This window comes from Catharus ustulatus, chromosome 16 (assembly GCF_009819885.2).
Source record: "Catharus ustulatus isolate bCatUst1 chromosome 16, bCatUst1.pri.v2, whole genome shotgun sequence".
Classification (NCBI taxonomy): Eukaryota; Metazoa; Chordata; class Aves; order Passeriformes; family Turdidae; genus Catharus; species Catharus ustulatus.
The window spans coordinates 14,158,450-14,182,161 of record NC_046236.1 but is presented as its reverse complement, the minus strand read 5'-3'; the positions used below and the strand labels follow the sequence as shown (position 1 = coordinate 14,182,161).

At 58.3% G+C, this 23,712-nt stretch overlaps 1 protein-coding gene across 8 annotated transcripts in view; it reads right to left on the bottom strand.

Annotated features, from left to right (window-relative positions):
• Positions 1–276: 276 nt before the first annotated feature.
• Positions 277–23,712, bottom strand: part of RAI1 (retinoic acid induced 1) — a 73,003-nt gene continuing 49,567 nt past the window's right edge. For 7 of the 8 annotated variants that reach the window (XM_033074608.2, XM_033074610.2, XM_033074607.2 and 4 more), the window contains 4 exons: positions 3,918–9,531; positions 2,658–2,751; positions 2,339–2,388; positions 277–1,967 (listed from right to left, as the gene is read on the bottom strand). In XM_033074608.2, the coding sequence (XP_032930499.1) occupies positions 1,953–1,967; positions 2,339–2,388; positions 2,658–2,751; positions 3,918–9,515 (5,757 nt within the window). In that variant the 5' untranslated portion in view covers positions 9,516–9,531 and the 3' untranslated portion in view covers positions 277–1,952. Of the gene's footprint in view, positions 1,968–2,338; positions 2,389–2,657; positions 2,752–3,917; positions 9,532–21,497; positions 22,004–23,712 lie in introns of those variants that run through there. The other variant, XM_033074612.2, reaches the window with a different exon arrangement.

The following is a 23,712-nucleotide window of genomic DNA, read 5'->3' as shown; positions in this document are numbered from 1 at the left end:
GGGGGACAAGGGGACCCCCACAGCTATGGATACCTTGTCCCCACAGGGCTGCACGGGAGGGGGGACAAGGGTGGCAGGGATGGGGGCACTGGGAGCTGAGGGACCCCAAATATCACCAAACATTTATCCCCTGATGTCCTGGGAGCTGCTATCCCCCTGTCCCCATCCCCTCCAGCGAGACCCTTGGGGACAAAGGACCAACCAGGGGTTGTCACAGCCTGGGGGGACCCCAGCAGCCCCCCAAGGATAAAGAGAGGCCACGAGCAGGGCGCCACGTACTTCCAAAACAATCGTTGTATCTTTATTGACGCTCTGAATGCAATGACCTGTTTTTTTACTCTTAAGGAAAATAAACATCTTTTAGAAACAGCTTGTTACACACAATCTTCAGTGTGAAGCAATATACTAATAAGAACACTAGTCTTAACATTTACAGTCTTCATATATATTATATATATGTATATGTATACATATATATACACTATATAATGAGGCAATATATAATACACACGGTTTACCATTTTACAGTCATATGTACAAGATGTCACTAAAAATAGCCAGATTTCAGGCAACACTGCCAAGGACACAGGGATTTTTTTTCTTCTTCTTCTTCTTCTTTAAATTAATTATTTTTTTATTATTATTTCCTCCCTTTTAAATTTATTTTTTTCTCACCTCCTCTTTTTGTTTTTCACTCCTGTGTCCGAGGCAGCTGCTGAAACAACAGACATTGTGTGGCCAGCAAACCTTGGGGTGGGTGGGATGGAGGGGACACAAGAGGTGGTGGGGACATGGGGTGCTGGCTCTGCAGGGGACATGGATGGGACCAGCAGTGTGCCCCCCCTTTGCAGGATGCTGCAGAGGTGGGGGGCAGCCAGTGGCTGTTTTTAGGATGAGATTTGGGGTTGGTTCACCCTGGGCTGGTTGCTACCTGTGTCAGGGTGTGGGTGACACAGATGGGCTGTGGAGCCTGGGGACAAGGGTCACCGAAATGTTGGGCAGTCCCCCAGCTCCACTGAGGTGACCAGGAGCAAAAGCTGAGGGAGCTGAGCAAACCCAGGGCAGTGAGGGGTGAGCCAGGCCCATGTGGAGGGGAGGAAGCAAATGCCTCCTCCTCCTCCTCCAGCACACAGAGCTGTGGGGTTCAGCACAAGCACAGGGAGCAAAGCCCCCACGAGAGGAGCCACAGAAGGGGTGCTGGTGAGGCCAAGCACAGGCAGGAGGGTGAGTTTTGGGGGGTCCTGGACAGCAGGACCAGGTGTCCCCAGCCCAGCAGTGCCAGCGCCACATGGATGGGAGGCTGGTGGGTGCAATGAGTCAGGGTTTGGGGGGTTGGAAGGGGGGCTGGGGCAGCCCAGTGGGTGCCCACCAGCCTGGCCAAGCACCCTTAGACCCCCAGAACCCTGGGTGTGGATGGGGACAAACAGGAGATGGAAGAACGAAACGGAAAAAGCAGAGTGGTGTTTCAAACAGCAGGCCGTTGTTTGCCTTTTTTTCTTTTTTTTTTTTCTTTTTTTTCTAATTTTTCTCCTTTTTTTGGTCTTTTTTTTGTCCTTTTTTTATCCTCTTCTTCGCTGAACTATATACAGACACCATGAGGTTTGCTGAAGGCAACATCTCAGATCAGATCAGTGTGATATTGAGAGCCGGGACCCACGGAGGGTCCGGCGGCCCCACAGTAAGACAACATCGCCGGGACCCCCCCTTGTACACGGACACCCCCCCGCCCCCCTGTGCAGCCATCGCGGGTGGGGGATCCCGATCCGTCCCCCGCGTATCCAGACCGGGTTTTACCGGGACCCGGCGGGAGGGAAAGCCCGGCGCTGGCTCCGCCCGCCCGGAGCGGGCTCGGGTGGTCCCGGTACGGCCCGGCCCGGCCCGGCCCCGCTCGGCTCCAGGCGCTGCCTCCTCTGCCGGTCCCTCGCTGGCGGCGGGGCGGGTGCCCGCGGGCGCTACACCGGCTGCCTCTGCGGGGAGAACGGAGGTGTCAGCCCGGGGATCCCGGTGGAGGCGGGGGGTGGCCCTGGGTTGCTCTTATCGGTCCCTCCCTGTAATCACCAGGCATTCACCCGGGACGCAGAGCTTTGAGAAAGGGGTTCAACCATCATTCACCACCTGGTTTGTGCTCGGGGAAGGGGATAAGAGCTCTGAGACCCGGCTGGGGTGTCCCAGACCCAGTAGTACCCAGTTGCTGCCCCCCCCCATAATACCCCCAGGGGTGTGATGCCCACACAGAGCTGAGCATCCAGGATGGGTGTCCCCAGGAATGTGGGGTCAGAAGGCAGGTCCTCCTGCCACAGGGAGCTGCAGAGCATTGGAGGGTGCACAGGGGGCTTACCTTATGTTTGGGACATCTCAGAGAGAAGCTCTCCTCAGCTAGTAAGCAACCTGCGAGGAGAGGAAAAGGATGTCAGGGGACACCCTGCACTGCGAGTGGAATTCAGTGTCCCCTGGTCCACGGCCACCCACCAGCCACAGTGCTTGTGTGAGGCCAGACAAGCTTGTGACACCTGCCAGTGCTGCTGGCACAGTGGGCACCACCATCCTGGCAAGACAGCGAGCCACGAGCCCAGCTCTAACTCTGGAGCTACGGGCCCCACATTGAGCTGGGTCAGAGTGCCCAGGACCCCGTGCCCCATCCCCGTGGCCAGGCTCACCTGTGTCGATGGCACACGCGTAGTGGTAGGTATGGGGACACCCCTTCTGGCAGCAGCCCACGGTGGCTCCCGCTTGCTGGCAGCTCGAGCACTTCTGTACACACACCCGGGAATTCGGAGCAGGGAAGGAGAGATGTGGAGAGACAGAGAGACCCTGTCAAAGCCTAGCACAGAAGAAGAGAACCACGACGGCCCCAGCAGTGAGGGCAATGTGGGTGTCCCTGATCCTCTCCAGGCCCTCCTTGCCTGTCCCAGGCAACATCCTTCCTCCCGTGCCAGCACACTGAACCACACCATGCCTGTCACTTGGCTGTCTGCAGCCACACATGAGGTTTCTACCTGCCATACCACTGTCCTGGATGACACCAAGCCCACAGCCATGGGGCAGGAGGTGAAGGGACATGACCTGGGTTGTGCCCAGCCTGCCCTGTCCCCAGCAGGTGCTGCAGGGATGGGAGCACCTGGCTCTGTGGCGAAGGCAGCAGCCTCCAGAGAGGCATGAAATGAGCACAGGGTTGGGAATACAGCCAGCCCCCAAACCTGGCACTGGGGGACTTGCTGGAAATCCCCTGCACAGCCTCTGATGGGAGGCTGTCCCCTTCCTCTCCCCAGCACTAAAAATCCATGTCACAGAATCCCAGAATGGTGTGGAAGGGACCTGAAAATAACTCATCTCATTCCAGCCCCCTCACATAGGCAGGAATACTTTCCACTAGACCAGGTTGCTCTGTCCAGCCTTGTACACTTCCAGGAATGGGCCAGCCACAACTTCTCATCCCCTTCAGCAGCCTCCCTATTTTCCTCACAGAACGTGTCCTTGCTCCAACCACTGTGGGAGAGGAACAGCGCAGGGTCATCCCTTCCCTCCAGCTCCCTTTCTCTGCTGCCCATCACGGTGGCATCAGGCTGTGTTGTGCCCAATTTCATCTCCCACCCTGTGGTATCTGTCCTGCCCTCTGAGCCACCCCTTGCGACACAGGGACTGCGCCAGGGGATGTGACAATCCCATGGGGGCCTTCCTAAAACTTAACACCATAGGTTATTTCTGCGCCTAAAAGGGAGAGTTCAGGTGCTATCACAGACGCAGCAGCACAAATCTTGCGGGGACCCAGCGGGGCTCATGGTGCTGAGCACCTTACCCTGCTCTCCCAGGGCAGAACTATTAATTTTCATCCCGACCGGAGGCGCAGACACGGCAATGACGGTGGCTGAAGGAGGCCAGCGGAAGATGCCGCCTCGGGCGTGCGGCCGAGCTCTTACCAGGTCGGCAGCCGCCTTGACAGCCTCCTGCAGCCCATAGAGCTTCCCCGCCACCAGGAAAACCCCAGCGGTCCATACGGCACAGGCCTCGTGCAGCCAGTGCTCCTGCGTGTCGCCCGCCGGCTCCTGCGGCGGGGACTCGGCCTTGTGACATTCGTGCCGCCGGGGCTTTTCGGCCGCCTCCTCGCCCTCTGTCCTCTCGTCACAGCAGTAGCAGCTCTGCAGCCGACGGAACATGCCCCGCGGGCTGGAGCGCAGCGAGCTCTGCTTGGCCGCCTCGGCGGCCCCCTCAGGCCGCGCCGCCTTCCCGCAGCCGCCCTCAGGCCCGCGGGGCGCCCGCTCGGCCGCGGCGGGCACGGTGGAGTCCTCGCCCGGCCCCTCCGCCCGCGCCTTCTCCTTCAGCCGGGATTTCTTCTTGGGCAGGCAGTCCTCGGGGTAGTAGGGCCCGCAGAGGTCCCCCAGGTCCTTGTAGTTGGCGGGGTTGCGGCAGAGGCAGCAGACCAGGCACGCGGCGCTCAGCGCCTTCGACACCACGGGCCCCATGTGCATGGTGGAGGAGGCGGGCAGGGCCGCCCGCGGCCGCGGCGCCGGCCCGGCCGGTCCCCGCTGCAGCCGCGCCTCGTCGCCGGGCGAGTTGACGACGGTGCAGGTGGTGTTGAACTCTCCGCGCCGCTCCACGCGAACATAAGGAGCGAAAGGCGGGGCGCGGCTGTCCGTCCGCAGCCGCTTGCAGGAGATGTACTTGAGCCGGATCTCGGGCTCGGCGGGGTGCAGCAGCGGGGCCTGCTGGGGCTGCCGCCGCCGCTTCCCGCGGCTCTTGCACCGCGCCGGCACCGCCTTGGCCTTGCCGTGGCCCAGCCGCTTCCGCTGCCGCTTGGAGTAGCCGTTGTAGTTGGAGTGGTTGGCCCGCGGCTTCGGGCCCCGCGCCGGCCCGGCGGCGGAGCGTCCCTCAGGCGGGCCATCGCTGCTCCCCGCCTCCTTCTCCTCAGTCTTTGGTTTCTTCTCCCGAGGCGCCTCCTCCGCACCACCCGGGCCGGCTACGCGCTCCCGGGGCAGGGGTGGTGGCAGTGCAGGGCTCAGGGGTGCCTTGGCCATGCCCAGCGCTGCTGCTTTGCCCTTGCGGTTCCTCTTCTTGGGCAGGAGCCCCAGGTTCTTGGCCATCATGTTCGGGCCGGACTGGGCCCCCGGCGTTGACCCACAAGCCTCCCCCTGGCAGCCGTCATGGGGCAGCTTCTTCCCACCACCCGGCTTCCCCTTTGGCGCTCGGCCATTGGGGTTCCGGCAGAGCGGCTCAGCCACCGGCATTGCGGGCACCTTCTGTGCTGCGGCCAGCTTGGGCAGCCGCGCATCGCCCACTGCCACAGCCACGCCGCTGTGCTTCACCACCCGCTCCCGCTCCGCCCCAGCCGGGCTCAGGGAGGAGCCATAGGCAGCTACTGTGGCTGCCACCGCTGTTGCCGCTGGTTTGCAGGTGAACTTCTTCAGGTTGGGTGAGGTGATCTTCTGGACAATGGCCTCCAGCTTGAGGCCGCGGCCCTTGCGAGGAGGCAGCACTTTGGTCTTGGTGGCCTCCTGGAAGGCCGCCCGGGAGGTGATCTTGATGCAGACATCAGGGGCCTCCTTTGGCAGGGGGGGCTTCGGGATGGCTTCCCCAGAGTTCTTGGGGGGCAGCTTGGCTTTCACCTTCTTGGCCACCGGCATCTTTTTGAAGAGGCTGGGGGGACCCTCTGGCTTCTCCTCCTTCACTCCACCGCTGTTGCTCCGCAGGACCAGGTTCCTCTTCTTGGTGGGGATGGGGGAGATGAAGGTGGACTTTCTCTTCAGTGAGTGCAGCGGCCGCTCTGACATCTTGCCTCCCACACCTGGCCCTGCTTTGGGCAGCTTCATCCGGGCACCCACCTTGCCCTCCTTGTGGGGGCTGCCCGGTGCTGGCAGCTTGAAGGCAGGTGGGAGGTGGTTGTTGGATATCAGCTTTTTGGGCGCCTTGCAGTTCTTCAGCCGCACATCAGCTGCCCGCTTGCCCCTCTGCCGCTTGGTGTAGAACACCTCCTGTGTCTTGGTCCGGGAGCGCAGGATCATCGACCGCTGATCCCTCTCCCCGGATTCCACCGCATCCCCCTCCAGCGGTGTCGGCCCTGCCACCTCCTCTGCTGCCACCAAGCTGGGCACCAGGAGGGTGGCATCGCTGGCGTTTTGGACCACCCTGGGGGCCGGCCGACTGTTACGCTTCCTGGTTTTGAAAGCCACCCGCTGCTTCACGCCACAGCCAGGTTTCTTCCCCAGCTTCTCCTGGTGCGTGGGGGCCTTCAGTCCCTCCAGCGGGGCAGGGGCACGGGGCTCGGCCAGGGCGGTGAAGGAGCGGGTGCACATGCGTGCTGGCAGACCCTCGGCTGGAAACCGGGGCGTTTGGCTCTGGGCATTCTTGCTTGGTACCTCCGTCTGTCCGTCTGGCCCCAGGCAGGCGCCGGCCACGCTGCTGGCTGCTGGCAGCTCATCGAATGGACTCAGCACGGTGTTGCCAGGGCCATCCCCCTCCGGCAGCCGGCAGTGGACCCTCTTGTTGCGGAGGCTCTTGCCCCGTGAGACAGGCTCCATCTTCCCCAGCACGTTCTCAGGTGTGAGTTGCTGCTTCACCATGACCGATGAGGCAGATTCAGCATCGGCTGCCTCCAGGTGGGACGTCTCCCCTCCACCATTCTCCTCCTCAGGCTGGATGTGGGGCAGGGAGGATTTGAACCAGCTCTTCACCTTGGTCTCTGTGCCCACAGCAGGGCCCAGCAGGATGACAGACTGGCCAGAGAGGCGTGGGGTGGGAGCTGAGCTCTCCTTCTCCACTGTGCTGACAGTCTCCTCGGCAGACACAGGCACCTCGCTGGAGGACAGCACGGCCGGCATCTCCGGGGGCTTGGGTGATGAGGCATCGTACGTCACTGACTTCTGCTCCGAGCCAGCCAGCTCACAGAGTGAGGAGTACTCCTCTGCCTCCAGGTCTGACTCCTTCAGATCTGGAGAGGAGATGATAGGGATCTCACTGAAGTCCCCAGCTGAGCAGCAGTGCCGGGTGTCCTGCAGCCACCTCTCGCTGTCTGCCTTTGTTGCTTCATCGTAGGTCAGTGTCTCCTCCTCCTCCTCCATCACCTGCTGGCCAAAGTCCTGGACAGGCTCACTCTTGGCTGGCTGCTCTCCATCGCACAAGTCCAAGCCGCAGGCGTTTTTTTTCTCCTTGCAGGAGCTCACCAATTTGCTGGGGAACAAGCCCTTGGGGAGGTCAGTGGCCTGGAGATCCTTCCACCGCAGGCAGGCCTCACCCAGGCTCTCCTCTGGCCACTCAAAATGCTCCATGGCATTCTCAGACGCCACTGAGTTGGCAGTGGTGTTTGAGTAGCAGCTGTAGCTGGTGGCTCCCGCGCTTGACGTCGCTGCCGGGATGCTGGGCTTGGAATTGAAGGCCAGTGGAGCAGTGTCCTTCAGCACATCCTTGCTTTCGGTGGCTGCAAACTCCACCTGGGGACCCTTGTACACCTCCTCGCTAAAGTCCTTCCCCGTGCTGGCCCCTGAAGCTTTGTCCAGCTTGAGGGGCTCGGTGAGCGTGCTGGAGTCACCCTGGCTGGGCCAGGCACCCTTCACCATGGAGTCCAGGCTGGGCCGGTGGTTCTCCAGCTGGAAGGGGGACTTGGTGGTCTCCTTGCCCAGCATGGGCAAGTTGGCCCAGGCTTTGTCTGCCTTCTCGCTGATGGCATCCTGCAGGACGATGATCTCAGAAGCCAGCTCCTCCTGGGACAGGGCGCTGAGGAGCAGGCGGGGACAGTCCCGTTCATTGCTCACGTACTTGGTGAAGGTCTCCAGGGGCAGGGTGGCATGGATACTCTGGAAGGAGTCATCTGATTTGGTGGACATGTCGTCTGGGGAGGTCACAGAGCAGGTGGACACTGACTCAGGCTTTGCCTTGGAGTTGCTGTTGACACGGGCAGGGCTGCGGTTCTGGTTGCAGTACAGGAAACTCCTCTCCAGCTGGTCCTCTGACCCACTGAGATAGTCAGTGTCCTGTGTCTCAGCGTGGACAGACTGGGGGGTGCTCAGCGGGTCGGACAGCGGGGTCCCCACCTGCTCTGCCGAGTAGGTGCTGCTCTCAGGACTGCAGTGCTGCCCCTTGAGCTGCTCGGGGGTCCTCGCTGGGGTCTTGATGCCCTTTTTCTGGGGCACACCCGACTTGGAGAGCAGCAGCTGCTGGACTGTGTTGGAGATGTTCTCCACCTGGGAGGTGAGTGCTGTCAGGCTCTGCAGGCTCAGGTCTGACAGCAGGTTTTCAGGCAGCTTCTCCTTCTGCAAGTTTTTGCAGTTCCCAGATTGAGTGTCAGGGCTCGTCCCATCGGTGGGAGAAGGGTTCAGCAGCGGCATGAAATGGCTGTGGTCAGCAATGCCGGCCGGGAAGGCACCGGCACTCAGCGGCTGCTGGCTGTATTGGAAGTTCTCCAGGTTGGGCATCAGAGGGGAGGGAGTGGAGCTGTAGGACGGGGACCTGCCGACGGAGCGAGCCGGCGAGTGGCTGGCGCTGGGGCTGAAGGTCTGGTAGTACTGCTCTGGTGTCCGGACGGGCGGCGCATCTCCCTGGCAGTAGGTCTGGCCTGGCTGGTTGTAATGTTGGTACTTGGCCAGGTTTTGGTAGTGGAGGGTCTCTGAGGCATGATGCCGCCCCTGCATGGGTTGTGGGGGCTGTGGGGGCTGCGGTGGCTGCGGGGGCTGCGGTGGCGGGGGCTGCGGGGGCTGTGGTGGCGGCTGCGGGGGCTGCTCGTAGCCAATGCGGTTGGGCTGGTAGCCGTGCAGGTTGGGCACGCGGGGGCCAGGGGCCAGGCTGGCAGCGCTGCCCAGGGGCCGCTCCAGCGGCGGCTGCCCCGAGGGCGCCGTGCAGCTCTTGTAGGAGTGTGCCGGCTGGCTGCCCCCTGGCACCGAGGAGTAGGTGGAGGAGGCAGGGAAGGACTGGGAGTGCTGCCCAAAGTGAGGGCTCTGTGAGAAGGGCATGGGTGAGGAGACATCGTTGGGCAATTTCTGCCTCTGCAACTTGGGGTAGGGGAGTGCAGGGGGCTGCTGCTGCTGTTGCTGCTGTTGCTGCTGCTGCTGTGGCTGCTGCTGGAAGTGAGTCCGGAAGGGCAGCGAGGTGGCCGCCGGCTCATGGTACGGCCGCCCACTCCCCAGCGCCACCGTCTTCTTCATCAGGTTGTCCTCATACTTGGCCACACCGCCGGGCAGTGCCTGTGGCTGGCCACCCCACGCCTGCAGGCTCTCGTCCCCAGAATACCGGGCCGGATAAGGGCTGTTCTCCTGCACGGTGTAATTGGAAAAGGCCGGCCTGCCCTGCAGCTGCTGCCCTGCTAATTGCTTGTTTCCCCGGTGGTATTTCTCCACGGCGCTGTTCTCATAGCCTGCGTACGGCAGCTGCTGCTGACTGTAGTACTCCTTCGCCACCAGCCTCTGCCGCTCGCAGTTCGGCCCTGCCTGACTTTGATGCCTGTAATTCTCCAGGCGTGATGTATCTTGTGAAGTCGGCTGGTAGCTCTGCTGGTTGCCATGGAAACCACACCTTTCTCGAAAGGACTGCATGGCGCGGGCTCGTTATCTGCGAAGAGAGAGAGGCGAGAATTCAAATGAAGCATCGCCACCGCGGTGGGCCAGGGACCAAGAGGGGCCGGTGTCACCTGCACCATGGGGACAACATTGCCTCGCCTCACCTCAGCTGCTGGGCATTGCCCCACTGGGCATTGTCTCACAGCCACCCTGGAACACAGCACGTGATGCTGCATCACCTTGCATTGCCCTGCATTGTCTGCCGTCACCCCATGGTGAATTGAATTGCCTCCATGGCCTTGCACTGCTCTCCAACACCTCACCTCGTGTTTCACCTCCCTGCATCTTGTTGCCTTGCATCACCCTGAATTGCATCGCCCTGATTTGCCCTGCATTGCATCGCCTCACACTACCTACCCTTGCTTCATGTTGCCTTGCATTTCATCACCCTGATTTGCATCGCCCTTCATCGCATCACTTTCCATTTCTACTTCCTGCATTGTGTAGCCTTGGATTGCATCGCCCTGAACTGCATTGCCCTGCATCGCCTCCTACTGTCTCACCTCACATCACCCTGCACCACATCACCTTGCACTTCATCTCCCTGCATCCTACTGCCTTGCATTGCATCAGCTTGCACTGCCCTGCATCTCATTGCCCTGCATGGCATCCCATTGCCCTGCATCCCATTGCCCTGCATCCCATCCCCGTGCACTGCAGTGCCCCAGATGGCAGCAGCTGGCTCTGTGTCACCTTGCATTGCTCTGCCTCGTGCCATGTCACCCTGCATCACATTGCCTGGCGCTGCATCCCCACCTTGCAGCACCCTGCATTCTCCTCTATCCCATCTCCCTGCATCACAGCATGGGCAGGGGGATGCTGGGGTCTGGTTGCCTCCTCCCTGCTTGCAGTGGGCTCAGCCACTGTCCTGCCTCTACTGCTGAATCTGCCCACCCCTCCCTGCCTGGTCACCTCCTGCAGTGACCCCTCCACACCATGTCGGGGTCCCTCTGCTTTGTGTTTCACACATCCACCACCCCTCACACACACAAATCACTCCCGCCCTTCTCACACGCCTCCCCAGGGACGCCGGGATCCTGCGAGCGCCTCTGCACACCCCTCTTATCGCCATTCTTTTTAATTATTGGGCTAATTACTGGAAGCAGCAGCGCGGAGGGCCAGAACCGCAGGCTCTGCTGCAAAAAAAGTCATTTCAACTTGCTGGCTCTGCCCATCTCTGCCGGCTGCTGCCTCCTGCAGCCCCCCCGGCCCCAGCGATCCCCCTGCCCCGGCGCGATGCCATCTGGAAGCTGTCTGCTCCTGCCAGCAGCCGTCATTACTGAGCTCCTCGCCACCATCGTCATTAAAGCTCCCCATTTCCTCACCCTGCTTGCTCTGGGAGCAGGGACACACCTGGGTCACTGGTTTGATCTCTTAAGGCAGTCAAGTGGCTTGTGGGGGCTAATGAAGGGCTTGGTGGTGGGGGGATGCATCCTGCCTGTCTCCAGTACCAGTGGGTTGAAGGTAGTGGGATGGACACAAGGATGAAATAGAGATTTGTCAGCCTGGGTTAGGGCAGCACCAAGGGTCTGTAGATGTCCGGGGACATCCCCAGTGCTGCTCCCCTGGCAGTGACACAGTGGTGACACCAGTGCTGTCCCCTCAGTCTCCATCAAGGCAATGAGTATAACATGAGGAAAGGACGGGTGCTGGCAGTGTGTGTGCCCATTCCAGCTCCCGGCACACTTCCCTGTGGGACATGGATTCGTGTGTGTCCCCACATGTCCCTCCATCACCCTCATGCCACTGCCACAACACGCCAAACAACACATGGTCCCTTTGCTAGCAGTTCTGCCACAGCCACATAAACCACACTGCTGGTTTGACGGGTCCCAGCTCAGCCCTTTTCCTTCCAGCACCCACCTCAGCACCTTTTTGGGTTCTAAACACACACATGGGGCTTTATTTAGTTCTATTTCCATAAACACCAGCTGCTCAGGGATGCACCCATCACAGAGTGTCCTCAGGCACTGCTGGAGCCAGGCTCAGTGCCACTGACACCAGCCCAGCACCCCATCCCTCCCTGTTCCCCATTTCCTTTTGGGATGTTTTCCACTGCCACATATTGCAGTTGCATCTTGCAGGCTCTGCAGGCAACTGGATACAGCTAAAGCCTAAATTCCAGAGAAAAGATGGGTAAAAAAAAAATCTGGAAAGCTGGCACAAAAGCCCCTGCCACAGCGTGGTGTCCTGTGCCAGCCCTGTGCCAGTGCTGCTGGAACAAAGGCAAGAAAATCAAAGCCAGGCTGTGGGGCCGCCCTGGGCTGTGGTAGGAGAATTAATGGGAGCAAAGGGCCCTGCATGCTGTGTGGGAGTGGGTTTGAAAAATGAAATTGGCTTGAAAAGACCCTGGGCTGAAGCTTTAGGGGGAGCTTTTCTCCCCCTTCTCCTTTATTATTAATTATCGTGATTAATTAATTATTGTTATTAATTAATTATTGTTAATTTTCCAAACAGCTGGGACAATGTCAGGATGAGCAAAAGCGCACGGTGCTAGGGGACGGATCAGCCACGGGCACGCAGAGGTGGGGATGCACGGAGGGAACGCGTTCCAGCTGAAATCCCACAAGCCCAGAGCCATGGCCCCACGTCCCTGTGGCACCAGGCTGTCCCTGGGAGGGGACACACTCATCACCAGCAGCACCCAGACCTTCTGGCAGAGCCAGAGGGCAGCTCTGCCCTGGGATCTGCCGCGGCGTTGCCGGGGAAGGGCCGTGCCAGATGTTGTGCCTGATGCAGGCTGTTTCCGAGCAAACGCTTTAATGGCATCAAATCAAGCTGTCGACAGCAGGGAGGTTATGGCCTTCCCCCGGAGAGGGAGGTGGTTGGGGCTGATCCCAGGGGCCCTGCCCACTCACTGTCCCTGCCACATCCCTGCTGGATGTGCTCTCCTGACCCTGAAGAAGTTTCCAGAGATGGGAATTGATACAGGGCTGTCGGTGCTGTGGCCAGGGCTCATGGTGTGGGTCCCTGGGAAGGGACAGGGCAGGGACTTGGGGCCACCATGGTGACCAGCACCAGCACGACCCTCTCCCTGGAACACAAGGAGCAGTTCTCACTGCTGGCTACAGCCACCACAGAGCATGCCATCCCCTTGGCCCCAAGGGAGCATGGACAGCCCAGCACAGCCCCTGTGTCATTCATGGGGGACACACAAGGAGCTGATGCACCTCCCTGATGTGCCAGGGCATGACCCAGGGTCATGATGGTGCACAGGGTCATGCTGCCATGGTGCTGGGGGCTGATGCATGGCATGGGCTGATGCCAGGAGCGAGCCAGGGCACCGTGTGGCACTGCCAGGCCAGCACACGCCGTGGCTGCAGTCCTCTGCTGCTCAGGAGGATTTGTGCTGCGTGGCTGGATTCTGTGTTATTTCCCCCCCTCCACTCCTTCCTTCCTTCCCTGTTTTCTCCCCTTTTCTCCCCCCTCTTCTTGCCTGGCAGGGACATGGCATGGCCGGATCTGGAACAGCCCAGGACATCCCATGGCAGGGACCCTCGGTAAGCACCCAAGACCCCCAACACCTCAGCCCCAGGGGGGAAAAGGGCATTCCCCATTTCCCTGCACCCTGGCTTTGCTTCCCAGCTGCTGCTCATCCCGCGGGGCCTGATCCAGCCCTGCTGCTGCTCCGGCTGCTCCCTCGCCTTTGCTGCTCTACCATCAACAAGGACTCAGCGACTAAAAATAGCAGCGCTCTCACAGGGGGATGCTCTGCCATCAGAGCAGTGCTGGCACCGCGTACACCCCGTTCCCCACCCCAAACCCCCTCCCAATCCTCGCCCCACACCCCGGAGTGCAGCCCCATACAGTGAGGTGGTGTCGGAGCTGGGGACCAAGGGGTTGGACCCCCCTGGTTCCCCCGGCAGCTCTCAGGGAGGGGAATAAGCGCCTATCGAGTAGCGTCAGCCCCGGATTTGTTTAATTGTGAGCTGGTGGAGTTTAAAGAAACCCTTTCTGGCTGGCTGCCACACCGCAAAGTGCTCCGGAGAATTTGATTATTAAGGGAGGAGAGAAAAGGGGAGGCTGCGGGGGGAGAGCCGGGGTGTGTGGGACAGACCAGGAAAAGGCTTCTTGCCTCAGGAGCTGGGAATGAGAGGAACTGGGGGGATGGAATACCGACAGACCCCCCTGAGCAGTGCAGAGCGACCCATGGGGCTCGCCCGGGGTGGGGGCAAACCCTGCACGCAGTTGTGGAGCTGCTGCTGTTTGTACAGACACCCCTCTGCCAATGCCCCCTTCTGTGAAGCCCTTTAATGCACCCCCTCAGTGCACCTCTTTACTGCACTGTCCCCCGATAAACCCCTTTAAAGCACCCCAATAATGGTCCCCCTCCCCTTCCACACACTCTGCAGCGCACCAATGCACCCTCATTAGCGCACCCTTGCCCCAATGCACCCCAATAATGTGCTCACCCCGCAGCGAACCCCTTTAACACCCCTCCCATCACCACCAGCATCTCCCACCACGCCAGTGCTCCATCCCAGGGCAGGGTGGGGGGTTCTGGTAGCCCAGGGCAGCCCCCCCAGCCCCGCGTCCCGCCCCATTTCGGCGCTCAGCCGACCGGAGCAGCTGTTCCCTGCACACTTCACTTGCCCGCAGATGATGATAAATGGAGCTGGGGCTGCGCCGCCCATCGCGTGGGGGTGGGCGGATGTGGGTGAGGAGGAGGAGGAGGAGGAGGAGGAAGGATGGGGTCCCCATCTCCTGCAGCCCCCCCAGATCAAGCTGCTCCTCCCATCCAGCTGCAGGGGAATTCCCTGGGCAGGTCCCCCCACTGCTCAAACCGCCCTCCCAGGGGTTGGAACCTGCCCAGGGAATTCCCATCGCAATGGGGTGCATCCCCATCTCCAGATCAGTGTCCCATTTAGGGGTCGCAGTCCTTCACTGCTGCCCCCCTCCTCCCAGCTCTGCTCCTCCCCACTGAGGAATTTTCCTTGGGAAAAAAATCCACCGCCTGCGAACCGCACTCATGACTCAACGTTTCTGCTGGCCCCGGTTCCTCTGTCGCTTGCCAGGGGAAGCCCGTGGCCGCCCCAACCTCATCCCCTCACATGGAAATCCGGCTCAGCCGCCAGCTCCAGCCTTTCTCTCCCCTTGGTTTTTCTTCCTTTATTTTGGAAAGGGGTGGGGGGGTTGGGTCCTTGATGTCAGGGATGGGAGGTTTGCAGAGGGTTGGGCTGGGGAGGATGGTGGGAGGTTCTGGGAGTCAGAGCAAGTTGATGGGTTTTTTTTTTTCTTAGTGGAAAATGTCAGTAGGTAAGGCAGGATTCGAAAAGGAAGGGAGGAAAAAAAAAAGGGGGAATGAAAGGAAGAAAAAAGGAAAGAAGATGAAAAAGGGGAGGAGGGAAAAAAGGAAAAATAAGAAAAGGAAAATTAAAAAAGAAAATGAAAAACACAGTGAAAGAGAAAGAAGAAGAGAAAATGAGAAAGAAGAAAAGGTAAAAAAGATAAAAAGGAATAAAAAAGGGAGAAAAAAATATTAAAAGTAGGGAGGGGAAAAAAAAGGCTGGAGGCTCAGCAAAACAGATGCTCAGCCTGAGCCTTCCTGGGCAAATTCCCTCTCCAGAGGAGAACCGTGCTCCACTGCAGAGCAAAATTCATGGCCGGATGTACCACGGAGTGAGGCTCCACATGATCCTGCTCCCAGCCAGCAGCTGGACATCGACCTTGGGGCTCTGAGGGGAGAGGAAAACCAACCCTGCAGGAGGCTGGAAACACAGCCGAGCTTAGGAGGGATCCAGCAATCTCCAAACCCAAATCCTGGTGCAGCCCTGCCCGGAGGTGTCAGTACAGTGGTGTCAGGGCACAGCTGTGGCTGTGGGGTTGTTGTCACCACCACGGTGACCTTCAGCCAACCCTGCAGCCTCACCCTAAGTGAGCAGCACGGGGCCAGCGTGAAGCAACAGCCTGGCCAGTTCTCCACACACTCCTGTTTTTCTTCTTCACTCATTTTCTGCCTGACAGGTTGGGATCCTTCTTCCTCCCTCCCTTCCCTCCTCCCTCCCCTTCTGCTCTCGTCCTGACTCACTTCAATTCCAATAATAATTAACCATTCCAATCATTACTGCGTCCGCTAATATTAGCCCTCCCTTCTTCTCCCACATCCTGTTTGTCCCCTGCCTCAGTTTCCCCTTGAATCAGGACAGAAGCTCCATCCCTGCAAGAAAAGGTGGGGAGCAGGTGCCATGCCCTTGGCACCCTCCTCTGTGATGCTGTTCATGCTGCTTGCAACAAAAATAAAAGCAAATAAAAGCCCTCCCAAGTATGGAAGAAGGGATGGATCCTCATCCCAGTCCTGGATCAGGTCTGCATCTCCTGAGCTGGTTGCTCATGGATGCATAAGGCTGCACTCCCTGGGGAATGTGACAGGGATGGCTTGTGGTCCCCTGGCACCTGCTGACCCTTCAGCCCAGCAAACCCACACCAAGCCTGGTGGCAGGACCTGGCAGATTGGAGCTGGAAAATCCACTGGGTTGGAACCAGGACCACTCTCTAGCTGTGCCTCAGTTTCCCCACTTAGAGTGATCCAGGTTTGTGCTGGGGTCCAGTGTTGATGCTGGGAAATGCCAACCCAGGAACATGGGAAGGGAGCAGGCTCGCGTCCCAGCTCCAGGATCCCTGACCTCCTCCCCAGTGGGTCTCTCCATCCCCAACAGGACTGGAGATCATGAAGGATGACAGGTGGCCATCACCCCCAGGACATCCCCAGCTCTTCTGAATGTGCCACTGGGTCCAGCCCCTCTGGCTTGTCCCTGGTCACAGCCAGTTTTTCTACCAGGAAAACTTCCAGCAAATTCATGCTACTACATCCAAAACCAGGAGACCTCAGCATCCAGCAAAGGACAGACCCACGTACCATCCCATGCCTTCTCCCCATCCCAAACCCTCTCTCCCTATCTGGGAGGAGATGGGACTTTGTCCCAGTGTCCCCATGTCAGGCACATGGGGCCATCAGTGGTGGTGTTTTGGACGAGTGCTATTCAGCTATCACTGGTGATCCCAGAAAGATCCCTGTCTCATTGAGACCCCCTCACCAGGATTCATGGCTATGGGGGGCATTTCCCCGTTCCCCTTCTGCCTTCCTGTGCCAACTCCTGCCTTCACTTTTGGGGCAGCCAATCTCATGATCCAGCCACCGCCAGCTCCCCACAGCAAAATCCGTGAGGTGCTCTCAGACAGGGGCACCCCACAGAAGCCACGTTTCAGCATCTGCCCGCAGACAGGTCCATGCACCAGAGCCAATCCCAGAGCCAATCCTGGCTGTGCTGCTGCGGGGCTCTGCCCTGAGCCATCCCCTGCCGGCAGCAGACAGCTCGGTAATGAAGCGTAATGCTCCGACACTCCCCTGAGTGACAGTGGCCAGCACTGCCTGTGTCCCCACGGCTCAGCACGGCCTCCTCTGCCTGCCAGGGAGGGAATGAGCATCCCCCTGCCACGAGCAGGGCTGGGGGCTGCAGAGTGGTCACCTGCTAGGGGATGCTGAGAAAGAATCCCCTGGGGGAAAGGAAAAATAAGGATAAAACGGTGTTGAAAAAAAAATAAATCAAAAAAATATATAAAAGAAAAGAAGGTTGAAAATAATAAATTGAGGTTTGATGCTGTGTGGTAAATTATTTTGGTATTATATATTCCCCAGCTTCAAATCCTGAAGACAAATACCGGGGCAGGTAAAGTGGGAAGCAGATTTCCAAAGGCCTTCTCCCAGATCCAGGTTATTGACTCTGTCAATCACAGCAGGCGCTGTCCCCACCTTTGGCACCCTGCAAAATCAGTTCTTTTGTTCCTGCTGAAAAACTGAGGGGGGAGGAAGAGGAGGGGAGAGGAATTTGGGGCAGGGAACTTCCAAAAGAGATGATTAAGGAGTTAATCTGCCTGAAATAGATAAGGAGCTTAGAGCTGCTGGTATTTGACTGTCCAAGTTTGGATTCAGCATGTCTTAAACACTGGCTGGAATGTACTTAGATATGACCAAAGTACATGTCCCCCCGAGGAATTACCAGGTTGCCAATTAGATTTGCTTCCCAGATTCACTCAAACCTTCACAAGCTTCTTCAGAGCAGGAAAATTGCTGCCTGTCCCTGGGGAGACGGCAGAGCAGCCGCTGCTGCCTGGCCCTGCAGTCAGCACAGCACAGCACAGCACGACACGAGATCCCAGTGGGCAGCCCCAGGATTTGCAGGAAAGTGGCACAGTCAGGATGACAGCAAGGCAGGGATGTCTGTGCCAGGGTATGGGGGCACCAGGCATGGCCTGGTGGGTGCTGCTGGGGGAATTTGGGTGGTTTTGGCTGTTCAGAGTGCCATGGTGCCAGTGCACTGGTGGGGCTCTCACCCGAGCAGGCTCAGCATTCCATGGGGCTCTCCCTACCTGCAACCAGGCTCACAGTGCTGCCACAACCAAATCCAACCTAAAAACCCCAGCTCAACTTCCAGGCAGGGAGCACAACACAGAACAGAGCCATGAGGGCACGTGGGGAATGCAAACAAACGCTGAGATGTGAACAAACCCCAGTGGTGAACAGCTGTGGGCACCTGGCACATACAAACTCACCACAACCCGACGCTCAGAGCAGTGAGAGCCCAGGCCAGGGTGAGGGTCACCACTCAGGAGCCACAACAACATCCAGCAATGGGACAAAGTGGAGGTAGAAAAGCAAACACCAACCCCTGCAAAAACCCTTCCCTATCCATTCATTTTAACCATTCCATTCCCATCCTTGCTAATGCAAGTAATGAAGTTTGGGGGGACCAAACATGACCAGCACAGAGGGACGACCACGATGGGGGATCCCACCACCAGCTCCCACATGCAGGCACCAAGTTCCATTCCAATTCTGGCCTGTATTTACTAAATCTGAGCTCAGTTTCTGTGCTGGCATCCCAATCCCATTGAAAAGTGTTGGGAGTGGCAGCCAGTCTCACCAGGCTGGTGTTGGCACAGTTGGAGTGGCGGCGGCACTGTGATGGAAAGTTGCTGGAACATCAGCTTTGGATGCTGAGTCCTGGTAACAGTTGCTATGTGAAACATTCAGAGGTGGAATTTACTGTCACAGTTAATAATAGATGAAGGTTTTAGAATTTTTGATGCTTTACATTTTAAGCTGTTTGATTTATAATGTTTCAGAAAAGGGTGGGGGGAGGCAGGAGCTGAACAGCAGCACGAGGTAAACAAAGCGAGTGGGGAGGTGGGCAAAAGGCTCCATCCATCCATCCATCCATCCATCCATCCATCCATCCATCCATCCATCCCCTGCCCATTCCAGAGATGTGCTGAGATCCCCCATGGCCAACAATGGGAAGGGTTCTTCCCACCAACCACCAACACCAGCGAGAGCCCTGGCGGAAAACCACAGCACGACTGGGACAGAGCCCCTCAATTCCACACCACACTTCATTTTGGGGTTTTTTTCTGCCTGCATCTCTTCTCCCTGCTTTCATTCTGGCGGGTTGCTGGGTTATTTACTTGCTGGCGCTCCTCTCTGCTCTCCTCTCTTGCAGGTGTATTTCAAGTAGCTCCGTAAATAGCAGCGCACGGCGTGCCTGCGGCGGGGCGCGCGGGTCCTGCTGATTAGGAACGCGCTGCCAAAAAAAGAGAAGGGTCTCACTTCCCTGCCAAGCTGCCACCCTGCTTCCACAAAGAGGTGCTGGCATGGGAGGATGCTCCAGCTGGATCCTGGAGGGCTCTGTCCACTCTTTCTTGGAAAGGAGCAGTGAGCACAGGTGAAGAACCTCGGTGTCTCATTGTGTCCTTTGGTGTTCTCAATGTCCCATTATGGGCACCAAAGCCCTGTGATGGCTTCAGCTCTGGCACATTCTTCCTGCTTCTTCCAAATGTTGGAGCATCCCAGCATTTCCAGTCTGTGTGTGTGGAGCATCCCAGAACCTCAGATGTGTGGCCAGGAGGATTTAATCCCAGCTCAGCAGGGCTTCAGGTCACGACACGAGGAGCAGAGGGGGAGTCCACACTTCCTCCACCAGTGCTGGGCACACAGTGGCATCTTAACAAAATATGGGGGATGGAAGAGTAGAGGGTTCCCCTCTTTTCCCCAAACACAGTGCAGAGAGAAGATACTTTGCAGTGCTGTTGGGAGGATGTGGTGACTGGAGCCTCAACACCTAAAGGCATTCCAGCCCTGACCAGCTCCTGCCAAAGCCCTGAGTGCACACAGGAGGTGGCTGAGGTGCATCCCACACCACCAGCACCCTCCAGCCCCTCAGAAGCCCCTGTTTCCCCCAGGATTGAAGACTCCCAGGGGTCCCAGGCTGAGCTGCCCCATGATGTCTCAATCAGGGTTGTGCACAGCCCCATTTACATGCACACATCCCAGCTGGAGCCGAGGATCATTTCCTTATAAAGCAGCTTTGACACACGGGGTAGCTCGCTGTAATGAGGAGGGTTATGCCACAAAGATCCATCACTAATGGGCTTGGGGCAGCAGTGCCTGTGCATGCAGCCTCCTGCTGCCAAACCCAGCACCACACTGCACCCCAATCTCCCCACGGACACAGCATCCCCACTGGAATTACACCCACGGCTGAGCCAACCTCTGGCTTGGTGGGATCTCACCCTGATCCCAGTAAAATCCTGTGCCTCTGCTAGCTGCCTCCCTGCCTTGCATCAAAACCCACTTGAAGGTCCAAAAAGGCAACTGTGAGGCACGTTTTGGCATGGAAACCACTCAACCCTTCCCAAAAGAACAGCTCCAGGGAGGGAGATTGAAGTCAGCACAGCACTGGAGTCCCCCAGTACGCACGAGGTACCTGACACATCAACCCATCCACGTCCCTATCTGCACAGGCACCATCTCAGCAAAGGCACCAGCTCTGCCCTCAACCAGCCCGTCATTACCACAACTGCCTAATTAAAAAACATATTAAAACCCGTGACTTCCCTCCCTGCAGAGCCCTGACAAATTCAATGCACAGGTTCATCCCCACCGCTCCCCCAGGGTCCCCCGTTAGCGGCGGGTGCCTCGTTAGCCAGCCTTGTGCCAGAGATTGGCTGCAACTCCTTCGTGGTGTCGAGCAGCTCTGCCCCAGACACCTTCTCCTGCGACCAGAGGCTCGCTACGTCCCAGGGCACTGTCACAATATATTAAGATGCGGCGCTAAAAATAAGCAACAGCAAAAATAAGCAGGAAAATCGCGGTCCCTGCCTGCCCCTGCCGGCCTCGCACCGGCGGAGCTCCCGCTGCCGCACACGAGCTGGGGAAGCACGTCAGGAACGAGAGGATTTTGCTGGGTTTTATTAAAACGACGTGTTTCTCCCTTCCCTCCGCCCCCAGCCTCTCCGAGGAGCGAGCCCTGCGGTGACACACAGGACTTGGTGACAAATCATCCCGGGGGTGGGCGGTTTCTCTGCATGCTGGTGATTCCAGGCATGGCCACAGCTGGCGTGAGGCCCTGCCTGTCCCTCCAGGGCTGGAGCAGATCCTTGCCCACCCCACAGAGCCCAGGATGGGGCTCTGCCCCCCAATGGGGACACCCCAGGAGCCACAGGCGTTGCTCCATGTGCCCAGCCATGGTGTGCCATCAAAGGACGGATGGGTTTGGGCCAGCCCCATGTTAGACACCACAGCCAGGCTGGCTCTCGGTGGCTATCCCCATTCCCAGAGCTCCCCAACATCTGCAAATCTCATTCTCCCTGCTCGCTGCTAGCCAGGCACAAGAGCATTGCTGTGGCACAGCCCATGGCATGGGAGCTGGGAGAATCCTCTACCCGGGAATGCACCTTGGAGCACCTGGGGAGAGGGCAAGAGGTTCCTCCCGCTGCCTGCACCCCGTGGGGAACCATCCTGCATGCCGGATTCCTTGGAGGCACCGGCAGGGACACAGCCCCTGCTTGTCTCTGGGAGATGAAAGAGCAGCTCCGGGCATGGGGACGGCTCCGTGCCTGCAGCCCAAGGCGTGCGGCCGCCCTGCTGCCTCGGCTGCGGCTGCAACGAATGCGTGCACATACCTCTGCCCCGGCACGGGTGTTTGCTCTTCTCTTCCGCGGCTGTGATTGATTAAAGGATCAGGGACATCTGAGAATGGAGGCAGCAGCGGCAGCAGCAGAAGCAGCTCCCTTTGGACTTGGAGAGCTTCCTTGCCTGCTGCTTGCTGCTGCCGTTGCCTGTCAGGCAGCTTTTAATCAAGGTTTGCTTATATCTGCAAAGGCCTTTCCCAGAGGGATGAAGGGAGGAAAAGAGGGGGGGAGAGTATATTAACATGCCAGCCACCCTCCCTCTCCCTCTCCTTTGTTTATGGAGAGGGTCAGTGCTTGGAAACGGCTGGCGGGGACGGGAAAGGCGCTTTGGGGGTGCTGGATTGTGCTGCAGCCCTCGGCACGTCCAGGTCTCATGGCGTGGCCAGGGGTAGGGAGGGCATCATACTCAGCTGGGATGTGCTCAATAACTGCACCAGTGTGTGGAGGGAGCAGGAGCTGGGGGCCAGGGCTTAGTGGCTTCCTCTGGGTGGCCCTGGGTGCCTGGCAGGTCCCCACAGGGAGGGGACCAACCTGTATATCCCCAAATCAGGGTCTCAGCCCAGAGAGACCAAGACCAACCACATGCTGAGACCAGCACTGTCCATACACCAAGACCACTCAGGCAGAGAGAGCCCAGGCCCCTCCATGCCACCCCTGGCCTCATGGAAGGTCAGGATCTCCATCCTCATCCTACAGCTCACAGGGACTGCAGCTGGGATGGCCACAGCACAACAGCCCATCTCCCTCCTGCAGGATGGGGTCTGGCAATAAAACCAGGGCTCAGAGGGACAGACACCAGCCCCACAGCTGGTTCTGCCCCATGGCACTGGGATTTCAGCACTGCACAGGCTGGGAGCACCCCAGCATCAGCCACCACTCCACCATCACCCACCACAGCCACCACCAGAGCCGTGCACACCCGTACAAGCCATGTGGAAGGACAGGTGACCCCCAGCCCTGTGTCCCCTCATCAAGCACTGTCTCTGCCTCCACTGCCATTCCCGCACATCACTTGGGCTCTCCACGTTATCTTATTGCTCAGCTAATGACCTGCTAAAAGTATTATGTGAAAAACCGTGCTCTTAGCCAGCCATTAGACTGGTTAGGACCAGCGGGTCATGCTTTATTGCTTTAATAACGGAGTTTATGAAAGGTCGTCTCATAACTGATAACATGCATAATTTTTGTAACTTAATTAATGCTGCTAATATACTGGAGTTTCCATCAGCTGCTGGTGCAACTGATGCACAGTTTGCATCCCGAGCAGGGCTGGGAAGAGTATCCCAGGCCAGGCTCTGCCCTCTGTCCTTGCCAAACAGCACCTACAGTTCAGATCCACACCAAAACCTCACCATGCCACTTCTCCACGCTGGAGCATCCTGTGCAGAAATGCTCCAGCAGAGACAGGGAGTGCTGTGAGTAGGCAGAGGGAAATGGGAACAGATCCAACCCCACACGCCTGAAGGGAAGGGATTTCTTTGCTTCCACTCCTGCCAGCCCACAGAGAAGACAATGCAGATACGGGACCTGCAGTCAGGGAGAGTTTTACCTGACGAAGAAGCAAAAACCTCAGAGGGATGGGAGCTGCTCCAGCAATCCCAGACACCTCTGCCTGAAGTTACAACTGAGCAAAGGAGTTTTGCCCTGGTTGGGGATTTGTGGCTGTGCCCCAAGAGGGTTCCCATGGGAACCCCCAAACAGACCCTGCTCCTCTGGTGATGCTAAGGGTAGCCAGGCTGGCACAGGGCAGGATCCTGCTGGAACTGCTGCCTTTCTTCCCAGCACTGATTTTTAAGGACAATCTCCTTCACAACATTTTTGAAAGCATTTTTTGAGAATTTCTTTTAAGAATACCCTCCTGTGAGGGTGGTGAGGCCCTGGCACATGTGTCCAGAGAAGCTGTGAATCCCTGGAAGTGTCCAAGACCAGGCTGGACAGAGCTTGGAGCAACCTGGTCTAGAGGAATACGTCCCTGCCATGGTAGGGGGTGGAAGTCCTTTCCAACCCAAACCATTCTATAATTCAGTGACAAATACACATTTTTCTCATTAAAAAGGAAAAACCACAAAAGCAAACAACTTCTCCCCACTATCCGAGCGCACACCTGGGGGGGCTGAGCATCCACGGGGGAAGCTGGGAATCAGACGCATTTTCCAGGCAGCAAAAACAAGCCCTTCCCTTGCAAAGAAAAAAAAAAAAAAAACCC